This window comes from Pelophylax lessonae, assembly GCF_965119305.1.
Source record: "Pelophylax lessonae genome assembly, chromosome: 2".
NCBI lineage: Eukaryota > Metazoa > Chordata > Amphibia > Anura > Ranidae > Pelophylax > Pelophylax lessonae.
The window spans coordinates 736,760,217-736,774,842 of NC_138769.1; the positions used below are offsets into that span (position 1 = coordinate 736,760,217).

The 14,626-nt window shown below is 44.2% G+C and overlaps 1 protein-coding gene across 3 annotated transcripts in view; it reads right to left on the reverse strand.

The window, feature by feature from the left end:
- The window catches only part of LOC309546344 (beta-arrestin-1), a 302,331-nt gene that overhangs the window by 29,814 nt on the left and 257,891 nt on the right, over positions 1–14,626 (reverse strand). For 2 of the 3 annotated variants that reach the window (XM_082245971.1, XM_082245972.1), the window contains exons 11-13: positions 13,881–14,021; positions 10,113–10,196; positions 2,190–2,213 (exon numbers count right to left, since the gene is read on the reverse strand). In XM_082245971.1, the coding sequence (XP_082102097.1) occupies positions 2,190–2,213; positions 10,113–10,196; positions 13,881–14,021 (249 nt within the window). The remainder of the gene's footprint in view (positions 1–2,189; positions 2,214–10,112; positions 10,197–13,880; positions 14,022–14,626) is intronic. The other variant, XM_082245973.1, reaches the window with a different exon arrangement.

Sequence of the window (14,626 nt, forward strand, 5' to 3'; positions counted from 1 at the left end):
CTTCCCAGAAGCTCAGGCCTCCAACTTAATGGAACGGCCACGTACGCTAAAGCAATGATTCCAAATGGATCACCTCCTCCAGAAACCAGGTAACCAGGTATATTCCTCTATATCATATAGGAACTCCACACATGGTATCATGAACATATGGAAGGAAATAAGCAGCACATAGCGTAATTCCGTAAATTTCCACAAGGTTTTATTTAGGTTACACTTACATGGGTAGCTTGTAAAAAGGCACATCAGAAACATCCAAGGCCGATGCAGAAGATCGCGGCGTCCCGCGTGTATGTGAGCCGGCGTCTAGGGGGCGTGACAGTTGTGCGTCCTGTACCGCCCGACCGGTTTCGTCATACGTGATGTCGTCCGGGGCGTGGTTGACACCACGCCCCGGACGACGTCACGGTTACAAAACCGGTTGGGCGGTACTGGACGCACAACTGTCACGCCCCCTAGATGCCGGCTCACACACACGCGGGACGCCGCTATCTTCTGCATCGGCTTGGATGTTTCTGATGTGCCTTTTTACAAGCTACCCATGTAAGTGTAACCTAAATAAAACCTTGTGGAAATTTACGGAATTACGCTATGTGCTGCTTATTTCCTTCCATATGTTCATGATACTATGTGTGGAGTTCCTATATGATATAGAGGAATATACCTGGTTACCTGGTTTCTGGAGGAGGTGATCCATTTGGAATCATTGCTTTAGCGTACGTGGCCGTTCCATTAAGTTGGAGGCCTGAGCTTCTGGTAAGCTGCCATTTTGCTACTTACATTCCACGGGTGCACCCCTGCCTTTATCTTTGGATTCCAAGTCTTCGGGTCTATCATCACCTCTCTGGGACTTCTTATTACCACTCACTATTGATTTTTGGAACACATTTTATGGACTTCTTTGTTCACTATTTTATGTCATTTAATACTTCACTTTGATATATGGGTTATACCATATTAGATAGCGCTGCACTTTTTTTTGCCTTATATTGTTGATCTTACTATCGATCAAGTGTTTTCAGCTGCTTTCACATTTATTCATGTCTGCTCACCTGTTTATTCGCTATTAGCGCAGGATTTTTGTGTTTTTTTCTAGGAGGTGCAAGAGGCCTCCACAGCATTCCAGTCTTCACCAGGTACGTGATAGGTGAGTTGTGAGAGAAGAGAACAGTGGACCTCGGTTCTTCATACCAAGGCTCCTGAACAATGTTGTTTTTAGATACAAATTGGAGGGATTGATGGGTAGCACTGGAGCCCCTAAGAGGGTTTATTCCTGTGGAAATTATGGTTTGCAGCAGGTGTAAGATATAAAAGGGATTCCAGAGCTGCTTTGGGCTCAAATTAGAGTAGGCGGAATGGAATGGAGTACCGCACCACTGTTGAAGTCCACAAGTGGTCATTATTTCACCGGTTTAGGAAAAATCTGTATATTTTTCCATTGCGTTTTGGGATCCAAAGGTGTCCCATTCATCTTGGCTTGGTCCACAGGTAGAAGATCATGAGATGGACTCCAAATATTGGTGCATAAACCAGACGCTAATGAGAATACCTGCTATACTTCAAATAATACAACCATTTTTCCCTTCTCTCTGACAATTAGCTAACATTTGGAGTCCATCTTTTGATATTCTACCCATAGATCAAGCCCTGATGAAGGGAGCCCCTTTGAGCCCTTGAAGCCCCCTTGAAGATGAAAGGGAGCATCTTTAAGCACTGAAAGAACCCCTGAATATTCCTAGCTTACTTCAACCTTTTTATTGGAATAAATACTTTGGGACTACAACATTTTGGTGTGGCGCTCTTGTCCTTAGCTCCTACTCCCCACCCATAATCTGCTCATTTCCCTCCACCCAAAATGAAATAATGACTTTAGATGAGCGTTATCATTTCGATTATACCCGAAGGCAGTTAATGTAAAACTTTCAGTAACGGAAAACACAAAAGTTGTGTCTGTTTGTCTTTCGGTAAGGTAAAATCACAGTTGAAGACAGCGATGTGTGAAATGGAGGGACATGGGGTTATCAGAAGATGGAATGGAAGTTTTGTGCATGCAGCAAACCCTTCAAGACGTTGGGGTGAGCACAGAATGGGTGACATATGACATTGCTCCGTGATGACAGATGGAATAAAAGAAGACAGATGCACGGGGCAGTTGATGCATGGTCTTGGAGCGAGCAAATTGTTGGCATTACCTTGATGCAAGGTCTCCCAAAAGGCTGGCAGTGTTCAAAGTAGATTAGAGAATTAGTCAAGTGGAAAGCGCGTGCATTCAATAAACGGCTCATTACGCCACTTCCCGGAACAAATCACATTAAAATAGCAAGTGACAGAAGCACATTATACAGTTTTTACAGCACAAAATATGCACTCATAGAACAATATTCACATTATATAGCAGAGACACCAAAGGTCAGTCAAAACATTTTTGAAGGATTGATTGAAGAAGGGTTGGGGACCTCTATCAAGTTTTTATTTCAGCCTTTGTCCTTGGATGGGGAGACTTACCACCACTTCCTATTAGGATTGGAAATGATGGGAAATCTCTTTAATGGGGCACATTTTTAGTACAGCGAGGAACTTCTGATGTTTTACTGCAGTCCATACCTTCCTTTCGCACTGAAAATTGAATGGACGTCACCAGTGCTGTATCCTGGCCTAGGCCAACAAGGCCCAGGCCTAGGGCGGCACTTTGCAAGGGAGCAGCAAAAAAAATATTTCATTATTTGTATAACGACTATGGACTTCCTATTTATTATACAAATAAGTGAAATAATCCTATAACTACAATCAGTGGCAGCAAACACAAGTCCAAATATCCTAAAAGAGTAATCTTAATAATCCCATGACATAAGGCTGTACTAATGGGCACTGATAAGGCTGCACTGATGACCACTGATGGGGCTGCACTGGTGGCCACTGATTAGGCTGCATTGATGGGCAGTAAAGAGGCGGCACTGATAAGGCTGCACCGATGAGGCTGATCTTATGGGAACTGATGAAGCTATGCTGATAGGCACTGACAGACTGTGGATATGGTCTTTGGTTTAAAGATGATAGGGTGGGACATAAACAGGAAAGGGTGTGGCCTTTACAGGAAGGGGTGGGTCATATTTAAATTAGGGGGTGCAGAAGTTTAGTCAGGCCTAGGGCAGCACAAAACCTAAAATACACCACTGGACGTCACAGGGACAGGACATGGGAAATAGTTGTTAATGACCTGCTTTCGTAAATACGTTTTAATATCTACAATAAAAGAAGAGTAAACCTTAAGAAGTGCATCGCTATGCCCCATTATACGCATTTCTATTGGCTACAACAGTGTAGACTTTTAATTCCTGCCCCATGCGGTTTGGTCACTTCTAAAAACCCAATTTGGGTATTAATTTTCTTCATTTTGGACCAAACCACATGGGCTAACTGAGCATGTACAATATTCCTACACGTTTCTACAGATTCAATAAAATCAGAATTCAGCTGGACTTTTTCTGTAATGTTAAAGATCTTTCATAACTTCTCCAAGCCACTTTGTCGGTTCGAATGAGTTCCAGGAAGATCACCCAACATTGAAATCCTAAGGAAAGGGTACATTCTTTTGAGGACATTGAGATGCACAATCTGGACAACTGGTTTGAAAGAGGAGTGAAAGAGGCCATCTACAGTACATCAAACTGGAACAACGATCAATCAAGAGGGGTGGGGGCCTTCAACTCCTTCTGTCTTCTACAAACCCGATTCCAAAAAAGTTTCAGATTTCAATATTTTATTCAGAATACAACATAGATGACATATCAAATGTTTAAACTGAGAAAATGTATCATTTTAAGTGAAAAATAAGTTGATTTTAAATTTCATGGCATCAACACATCTCAAAAAAATTGGGACAAGGCCATGTTTACCACTGTGTGGCCTCCCCTCTTCTTTTTATAACAGTCTGCAAACATCTGGGGACTGAGGAAAAGTTGCTGAAGTTTAGGAATAGGAATGTTGTCCCATTCTTGTCTAATACAGGCTTCTAGTTGCTCAGCTGTCTTAGGTCTTCTTTGTCGCATCTTCCTCTTTATGATGCGCCAAATGTTTTCTATGGGTGAAAGGTCTGGACTGCAGGCTGGCCATTTCAGTACCCGGATCCTTCTTCTACGCAGTCATGATGTTGTAATTGATGCAGTATGTGGTCTGGCATTGTCATGTTGGAAAATGCAAGGTCTTCCCTGAAAGAGACGACGTCTGGATGGGAGCATATGTTGTTCCAGAACTTGGATATACCTTTCAGCATTGATGGCGCCTTTCCAGATGTGTAAGCTGCCCATGCCACACACACTCATGCAACCCCATACCATCAGAGATGCAGGCTTCTGAACTGAGCGCTGATAACAACTTGGGTTGTCCTTGTCCTCTTTAGTCCGGATGACATGGCGTTCCAGTTTTCCACAAAGAACTTCAAATTTTGATTCGTCTGACCACAGAACAGTTTTCCACTTTGCCACAGACCATTATAAATGAGCCTTGTCCCAGAGAAAACGCCTGCGCTTCTGGATCATGTTTAGATTTGGCTTCTTTTTTGGCCTATAGAGTTTTAGCCGGCAACGGTGAATGGCACGGTGGATTGTGTTCACCGACAATGTTTTCTGGAAGTATTCCTGAGCCCATGTTGTGATTTCCATTACAGTAGCATTCCTGTATGTGATGCAGCGCCGTCTAAGGGCCAGAAGATCACCGCCATCCAGTATGGTTTTCCAGCCTTGACCCTTACACACAAAGATTGTTCCAAATTCTCTGAATCTTTGGATGATATTATGCACTGTAGATGATGAGAACTTCAAACTCTTTGCAATTTTTCTCTGAGAAACTCCTTTCTGATATTGCTCCACTATTTTTCGCCGCAGCATTGGGGGAATTGGTGATCCTCTGCCCATCCTGACTTCTGAGAGACACTGCCACCCTGAGAGGCTCTTTTTATACCCAATCATGTTGCCAATTGACCTTATAAGTTGCAAATTGGTCCTCCAGCTGTTCCTTATATGAACATTCAACTTTTCCGGCCTCTTATTGCTACCCGTCCCAACATTTTTGGAATGTGTAGCTCTCATGAAATCCAAAATGAGCCAATATTTGGCATGACCTTTCAAAATTTCAACATTTCATATGTTATCTATATTATATTGTGAATAAAATATAAGTTTATGAGATTTGTAAATTAGTCCATTTCTTTTTTACTCACAATTTGCACAGTGTCCCAACTTTTTTGGAATTGGGTTTGTACAAATAATGCTGTTTTACCATGTCTACAATGGGGTTTTCACAACATATCACACATTCAACTAAGTCAAAGGAATAACATTTATGAAGCCTTCCCAACACCAAGGATGGGGTGATGTAACCACAATTTTCACACCTCCCATCCTATTCTTGGGACAATCAATGTCTACACATTCCATGGTGATTGTATGAAGATGTGCAGGTAGGTGCGATTTACCCTTTCCTCTGTAAGTGGCTCTGTGTTGCTGACTGCCATACAGAGGTAATAGCGGATGACAGAAACTTTGTTCCTCTGAAGCCTCCATAGCTGTTGGCATGGTAGCAGTGGTCCAATTGGAAGCTGTAACACTGGATAAATAGCACTGCCGTTGGCGCTCATTTGGGAAGTAGATAGGCAAGGGATAGGATCCGCGCTGACTCGGGACAGAGAGCCTAGTAATAGGGAAAGGTTCCTGAGGAGGAGGGACAAAATAGGGATACTTTTACTGGCTCCAATGCCTCTGGACTTTAGAGTTGGTAAGGATCAGCTATCGGTCCGCTCATTTTTCCCACCAAATAGCTGCCTTCTTCAACCAAATGCTGTTCTGGTAACGTAAGCCCCATCAAGGTGACACTATATATGGGAGGGACTATTCCCCTGTGCCAATATTATTGTTGAGAGTTTCAGTGACAACTGTGTTAGTGAGATGGTGTTACCTACTTGCTTGAGACTGTTAACCGCTTTCTGCCCAATAGACGGCTACAGCATGGCTCTCCAGTTCTGGGAGGATATCCCTGGGAATCTTCCAACATGTGCACCCCCTAGGGTGCGCATCGGGTGCACTTTGTGATGGCTGTGTGCTTTGAAGTAAAGGGCCAATCACAATGGCCCTTTACCGTGTGATCAGCTGTGTCCAATCTCAGCTGTCACAATGTAAAAACAGTGGTTTGCTGGTTTTCGGCTCTTATTGGCTCTCCTTTCCTCATACAGAGACAGCATGTGAGGAAAGGAGAGTTGATCTGTGGGAGCACAGTGAGTACAGCATTTACACTTATAATCAGTGCCCTGACCATCAGTTCAGTCCCATCCGTGCTCATCAGTGCAGCTTATCAGTGCCACCTCATCAGTGCTTCCTCATTAGTGTCACCTCATCAGTGCCCATCAATGCCACCTAATCAGTGTCCATCAGTGCAGCCTCATCAGTGTCCATTAGTGCAGCCCCATCAGTGCAGCCTCATCAGTGCCCATCAGTGCCGCACCATCAGTGCCCATCAGTGCGGCCTCATCAGTGCCCATCAATGCTGCCTCATCAGTGTCCATTAGTGCAGCCTCATCAGTGCCCATCAGTGCGGCCTCATCAGTGCCCATCAGTGCGGCCTCATCAGTGCCCATCAATGCTGCCTCATCAGTGTCTATCAGTGCAGCCTCATCAGTGCCCATCAGTGCGGCCTCATCAGTGCCCATCAATGCTGCCTCATCAGTGTCTATCAGTGCAGCCTCATCAGTGCACATCAGTGCAGCTTTATCATTGCCCATCAGTGCAGCCTCATTAGTGCCCATCAGTGAAGAAGAAAAATTACTTATTTTCACAAATTTGTAACAGAAACTAAGAAAACCTTTTTTTTTTTTTTTAAATTACGGTCTTTTTTTATTTAGCAAAAAATAAAACCGCAGTGGTGATTAAGCACCACCAAAAGAAAGCTCTATCTGTCTCAAAAAATGATACAAATTTCATATGGGTACAGTGTTGCATGACTTGAGTAATTGTCTTTCAAAGTGTGACAGCACTGAAAGCTGAAAATTAGCCTGGTCAGGAAATGCCCTGTATTGAAGTGGTTAAGCAAAGACCTTGTCACTGTCTCCACCTATTATTTGTCACTTCCATTTAGCCCAATAACTGTGCCCAAGGCCAATAACTTACCCAATAACTGTGCCACTCTACTTGGTCTTGGTGTGCCTTTTCTCCACCTTGGGTACCAACCAATTGGCCCCATCCATAGATGTAGGTGCTGTGTGGTATAAATAAATGCTGAAGTATTTTTCTGATACTCATTAGAACTGAAGAAGCGCCTTGGATAATCCAAGAAATGTCGTCAACGGTATAGAACAAGTCCGGTTAACAGGTTGCCGACTGCCGCAAGTACATATACTGCGGCGGTCAGCCCCGGCCAGGCAAAGTGACGTACCGGTACGTCACTAGCCTGTCACTGGCTTGTGAGCCAATAGTGGGCGAGCACGCGCCCGCTGAGGCGCGCGCCCGCCCCGGCTCGTTCCCTAACAAGTCAGTGCATGTGACCGGCGGACCCGATGTCCGCCGGTCACTCGCGATCGTTCGCCGGGAAGGGAGAAAGGCAGGCGGCTAATGTAAACAAGCCGCCTGTCATTCTCCCCTGTGTAAGAATGGAGATCAGACGGTTCTACTATGTAGGACCGTTGATCTCTGTTTTTACACTAGTAGCCACAGCCAATCACAGTTAGAAGCACGCCCCTAGGACACACTTAACCCCTCCCTCTCCAATACAGTTAACCCCTTCCCTGCCAGTGTCATTTTTGCAGTAACAGTGCATATGTATAGCACTGATTACTGCATTAATGTCCCTGGTAGCCCCAAAAGTGTCAAAAATATCAGTCAAGGGTCCGATCTGTCCGCCGCAATGTTGCAGTCCCGCAAAAAAAAAAAAAAAAATCGCAGATCGCCGCCATTACACGTTAAAAAAAAAAAACACCAAAAATGACAAAAATCTTTCCCTTTGTTAGTAAACGCGATAACTTTTGCGCAAACCAATCAAAATACGCTTATTGCGATTTTTTTTACCAAACATATGTAGCATAAAAAAATTGGCCTAAAATGTTAAAAAATTTAGATTTTTACATTTTTTGGGGGGAGTTTCATATAAAAAAAAAATGTGAAAAATATTGTTATTTTTGCAAAATTGTCGCTCTTTTTTTGTTTATAGCGCATGATCAAAAAATCGCACAGGTGATCAAATACCGCCAAAAGAAAGCTCTGTTTGTGGGGAAAAAAAGAACATCAATTTAATTTGGGTACAGCGTCGCACGGCCGCGCAATTGTCCGTTAAAGTCACGCAGTGCTGAATCGCAAAATACCCCCTGGTCAGGAAGGGGGTAAAATCTTCCGGGGCTTAAGTGGTTAAAAAAATGACGGTCTTTTTTTGTTTATTTAACAAAAAATAAAACCCCAGTTGTGATTAAACACCACCAAAAGAAAGCTTAGTACAGTGTTTCTCTGACTTGAGTAATTGTCATTCAAAGTGTGACAGCGCCGAAAGCTGAAAATTTGCCTGGGCAGGAAGTGCCCGGTATTAAAGTGGTTAAAGCGGAGTTCCACCCTGGAATTTTATTATTTTTTTTAAATACCCCCGGGACAGTCAGGGCTAGTGCATTCCACAATGGCTAGCCTCTGATCTGTCCCGGGTTGCACTTACCTGTTAGGACAAATACTTACCTTGAAAACGTCTTGTCCAGCGCTGCCATCTCAGATGTGGGCAGCTTGAAGCCAGCGCGTCCTCTTCCGCGTCCTCTTCCGCCTTCTTCGGTCCCACGATGCCCTGCGCCGGCCCCGCCGTCACTTCCGGGTCGCGCGCATCATCCCTACACAGCTTCTGGGCATGCCCAGAAGCTGTTTAGAAGGGGATGACGCGCGCGCCCCGGAACTGACGTTGGGGCCAGTGCAGGCGCAATGATTCCTGGGAGCGATGACGTTCAGCTCCCAGGAATCATTGCAGAGCCAGGAAGTGACGACGGGCCGCGGCCGAGGAAGGAGGAAGAAGGAAGTAAGGTAAGTATATTTTCTTCGCTACGAGGTAAGTAAAAAAAAATAAAAAATGCGATTATCCATTTCTTTTTCAGGCGACCCGGAGCGAGAAGATGGAGGTAAGTATAAAATTTAGGGTGGAACTCCACTTTAAGCAAAGACCTTGTCGCTGTTCTCCACCTGTTATTTGTTACTTCAATTTAGCCAAATAATAACTGTGCCACTCTACTTGGCCTTGGTGTGCCTTTTCCCCAGCTTGGGTACCATCAGTTGGCCCCATCCATAGATGTAGGTGCTGTGTGGTATAAATAAATGCTGAAGTATTTTTCTGATACTCATTAGAACTGAAGAAGCATCTTGGATAATCCAAGAAATGTCTTCAACGGTATAGAACAAGTCCAGTTGAATGTGACCAACCACAACCAGATACACCATGACCTGGATAAATGAGAACCCTCACAGGCAGTATTTCAAATAAATAAGACATCTAAAAATATCCTGCGTGTCCTCATATCTAATAGTTCAAAACAGAAAAAAAGGGAATTTGGACTTGCTTGTCTGCCATCCATTAAAGGCTGTTATGTTGGCGTTCAATGACCCAGGGTGGTTTGGATGAACCTATCAAGTGTTTCTATAAAAAGCACCAAGGATAGAGCGGCGTGGACAGGCGAATGTCGTGCACGGCTTGTTCTGCTCTGATTCATCATCTTTTATGTGTCTGTGATTTGCGTGTTTCCAGCATCCGTTATCCATCTGAGAAAAGGAGCCGAGAGAAGGGGGTTTTGTAAAGTTTCGAGAGGACTTGAGGTAGCCCTTCAAATCTGGAGCTACAAGTCTCAGCTGTGGTGGACCTTCAACTGAAAAACCTTCTGAAAATGGACTCAGTTCCCGCATCTCTCACAGGACGGAAGAGGGTAAAAAAAAGAACAATGTCCTCCTGGGTTTTGTATTTGGCTTAGGCAAGCAATCCGGGCCAAGGGGAGTTGTAGAGAAGGTGAATGTCATCAATAGAAGGGAGACGACTATTACTTTGATTTGGCATGCACAATGAGAATACCACCCACCCATGTGCAGTATACAATGCAAAAAACATTGAGAACTCACCCTCCTCGAGAGACGACCAGCTTCACTTTGACTTTATAGGAGACAATGATTCCGAGGATCTCCTTGTTGGCACCATCTCTCAGTCTGCATGTAAGAAGGAATAAATCCCTTAAGAACACTCCAGGCAGTGTTACTAGGAATATACAGTATCTCACAAAAGTGAGTACACCCCTCACATTTTGTAAATATTTTATTGTATCTTTTCATGTGACAACACTGAATAAATGACACTTTGCTACAATGTAAAGTAGTGAGTGTACAGCTTGTATAACAGTGTAAATTTGCTGTCCCCTCAAAATAACTCAACACACAAGTGACAATGTCCAAATTGGGCCCAAAGTGTCAATATTTTGTGCGGCCACCATTATTTTCCAGCACTGCCTTAACCCTCTTGGGCATGGAGTTCACCAGAGCTTCACAGGTTGTCACTGGAGTCCTCTTTAACTCCTCCATGACGACATCATCACGGAGCTGGTGGATGTTAAGCGGTTGCCGACCGCCGCAAGTACATATACTGCGGCGGTCAGCCCCGGCCAGGCAAAGTGTCGTATTGGTTCCGTCACTTGCCTATCACTTCCTTGTGAGCCAATAGCAGGCCTGCCCCGGCTCGTTCCCTAGGAAGTCCGTGCGTGTGAGCGGCGGACCCGATGTCCGCCGGTCACTCGGCGATCGTCAGTGGAGAGGGAGAAAGGCAGGCGGCTGATGTAAACAAGCCGCCTGTCATTCTCCCCTGTGTAGGAATAGTGATCATACGGTTCTACTATGTAGGACCATTGATCACTGTTCCTACACCAGTAGCCATGTCCAATCACAGTTAGAAGCACGCCCCTAGGGACACACTTAACCCCTCCTTCCCCAATAAAGTTAACCCCTTCCCCGCCAGTGTCATTTTGCAGTAACAGTGCATATATATAGCACTGATTACTGTAGTAATGTCACTGGTAACCCCAAAAGTGTCAAAAATGTCAGTCAAGGGTCCGATTTGTCCGCCACAATGTCGCAGTACCGCAAAAAAAATCGCAGATCGCCGCCATTACGCGTTAAAAAAAAAACACCAAAAATGACAAAAATCTTTCCCTTAGTTAGTAAACGCAATAACTTTTGCGCAAACCAATCAAACCAACCAAACATATGTAGCATAAAACAAATTGGCCTAAAATGTTAAAAAAATTAGATTTTTACTTTTTTTTTGGGGGGGGGGAGGAATTTCATATAAAAAAAATGTGAAAAATATTGTTATTTTTGCAAAATTTACGCTCTTTTTTTGTTTATAGCGCAAAAAGTAAAAATCGCACAGGTGATCAAATACCACCAAAAGAAAGCTCTGTTTGTGGGAAAAAAAGGACATCAAATTCGTTTAGGTACAGCGTCGCACGACCGCGCAATTGTCCGTTAAAATCACGCAGTGCCGAATCGCAAAAAAACCCCTGGTCGGAATGGGGGTAAAATCTTTCGGGGCTTAAGTGGTTAGAGACCTTGCGCTCCTCCACCTTCCGTTTGAGGATGCCTCACAGATTCTCAATAGGGTTTAGGTCTGGAGACATGCTTGGCCAGTCCATCAACTTTACCCTCAGATTTTTTAGCAAGGCAGTGGTCATCTTGGAGGTGTTTGGGGTTATCATGTTGGAATACTGCCCTGCGGCCCAGTCTCTGAAGGGAGGGGATCATGCTCTGCTTCAGTATGTCACACTACATGTTGGCATTCATGGTCCCCTCAATGAACTGTAGCCCCCCAGTGCCGGCAGCACTCATGCAGCCCCAGACCATGACACTCCCACCACAATGCTTGACTGTAGGCAAGACACACTTGTCTTTGTACTCCTCACCTGGTTGCCCCCACACACACCTGACACCATCTGAACCAAATAAGTTTATCTTGGTCTCATCAGACCACAGGAGATGGTTCCAGTAATCCATGTCCTTAGTCTGCTTGTCTTCAGCAGACTGTTTTTGGGCTTCGTTCTGGGATGACAGCCTTGCAGACCAATTTGATGCAGTGTGCGGCGTATGGTCTGAGCACTGACAGGCTGACCCCCCACCCCTTCAACCTCTGCAGCAATGCTGACAGCACTCATACATCTATTTCCCAAAGACAACCTCTTCTCCATATGAGGCTGAGCACGTGCACTCAACTTCTTTGGTCCACCATGGCGAGACCTGATCTGAGTGGAACCTGTCCCGGTAAACCGCTGTATGGTCTTTGCCACCATGCTGCAGCTCAGTTTCAGGGTCTTGGCAATCTTCTTAGGACATCTTTATATAGAGCAACAATTCTCAGAGAGTTCTTTGCCATGAGGTGCCATGTTGAACCTCCAGTGACCAGTATGAGAGAGTGAGAGCGATAACACCAAATTTAACACACCTGCTCCCCATTCACACCTGAGACCTTGTAACACTAACGAGTCACATGACACCGGGGAGGGAAAATGGATAATTGGGCCCAATTTGGACATTGTCACTCAGGGGTGTACTCACTTTTGTTGCCAGCGGTTTAGACATTAATGGCTGTGTGTTGAGTTATTTTGAGGGGACAGCAAATTTACACTGTTATACAAGCTGTACACTCACTACTTTACATTGTAGCAAAGTGTCATTTCTTCAGTGTTGTCACACGAAAAGAGAAAATAAAATATTTACAAAAATGTGAGGGGTGTACTTACTTTTGTGAGATACTGTGCGGCATAAAAGGATGACAGGTACACTTTAACCAGAAACATTATTAAAAGCTATTAAAATGACACTATGAGGGGACTGTTGACCTTTGTATGAACATGCTAGCTGCCTGGCTTCAATACTTTCATATTCTGACCCAGGAGGAACATGTAGGAGATCAGAATTCCTAATCAGTTGACTTGCCTTGGGTCAGTAACATAGAAAGTATTGAAGCCAATGAAAGCCAGAGGCCTGGTATTTTCAGGAGGAGCATGCTTCTATACTTCCTCACTGTTTGCATATGTAGCAAATTCATGAACAAAGGGGAAATAAATACAATAAAAGGTTAAATATTCATGGTGAGAAAAATCGAAGTTAAAAAATAAATAAATAAATAATTAAGGGGAAAAGAGGAAGAAGGAGTTAATTAGGGGCTGGCGAGGGTACACTAAGGGGGTCTATGTATACAACATTCATTCAACAAATGTCAGACACATTCTAGCAAGCTGCATAAATCTTATCCGTAATTTCTGTAATAGGATCTTCTCCTTTGACCGTCAGCTCCATCTAGTGTTCAAAACGTGGTATTGCGCTCCGAACTGCCTCAATGAGAAAATATACCGCATTTCGGCCAGTAGATGGAGCTGACGATCATAGGAATTAATCAAGTACAGAAATTGCAGCCAAAACTCACAAAGGTGCGTGACATTCGTCCAACAAATGTTTTATAAATAGACACCTAAGTGTACCCTAATCAGCCCTAGTTATCTCCTTCTTCCTCTTTTCCCTTTTTAACTAAGGGTTAATGGAGAGTTATATAGGAACAAGTTTTAGTTAATAAAATGTTCTGTGTTACTTCGGTAACTCCTGGCTGTCATTTTGACAGTCGGGAACTGCTGGCAAATGCAAGGAAGGAGAGGATGTACTACACGCCCTGTGTTCCTCAATGAAGATTTAGGTGTTTGTAGTATGTCCAGCATTCATAACTGGTCCAAATGTGTAAAGTTTAAAAAGAAAGTTCAATAAAAGGGACCTAAAACCATTACAGCTTCTGGTAGATGGAGCAGACATGGGGGTATGGTATCATCAGGGGGTGTCATGGTGGGCAGGCCTTACAGCGTGCTGGATGCAAGGTTGGTGTCTTCATGCTTGAGTTTGCCGTCCAGGGCCAGTCCTCGCTTCTCCCGGTTGTTGGCCAGGAACGGAGTCAGCGTGTAGACCTTGCAAAAGGTGGAGCTGGGGGCCACAACGTCACTGCTGGAGTAACATGGAAAGAATGGGAGGAGAGGACATTAATATCAGAGAATGTAAGGAGGCAACATTGTATCACATCATATGGAGACTGAGCTTCAACTCTGTATCCACCTCCCCAAACTATACTATACCTGAAGTGGATGTTGGATGAACGTCACATTCATTGCTTATGGAATACGCCCCTTGGATGAACGTCACATTCATTGCTTAGGGAATACGCCCCTTGGATGAACCTCACATTCATTGCTTATGGAATACGCCCCTTGGATGAACGTCACATACATTGCTTAGGGAATACATCCCTTGGATGAACGTCACATTCATTGCTTATGGAATACGCCCCTTGGATGAACGTCACATTCATTGCTTAGGGAATATGCCCCTTGGATGAACGTCACATTCATTGCTTAGGGAATACTCCCCTTGGATGAACGTCACATTCATTGCTTAGGGAATACTCTCCTTGGATGAACGTCACATTCATTGCTTAGGGAATACGCCCCTTGGATGAACGACACATTCATTGCTTAGGGAATAGGCCCCATTGGATGAACGTCACATTCATTGCTTAGGGAATACGCCCCTTGGATGAATGTCACATTCATTGC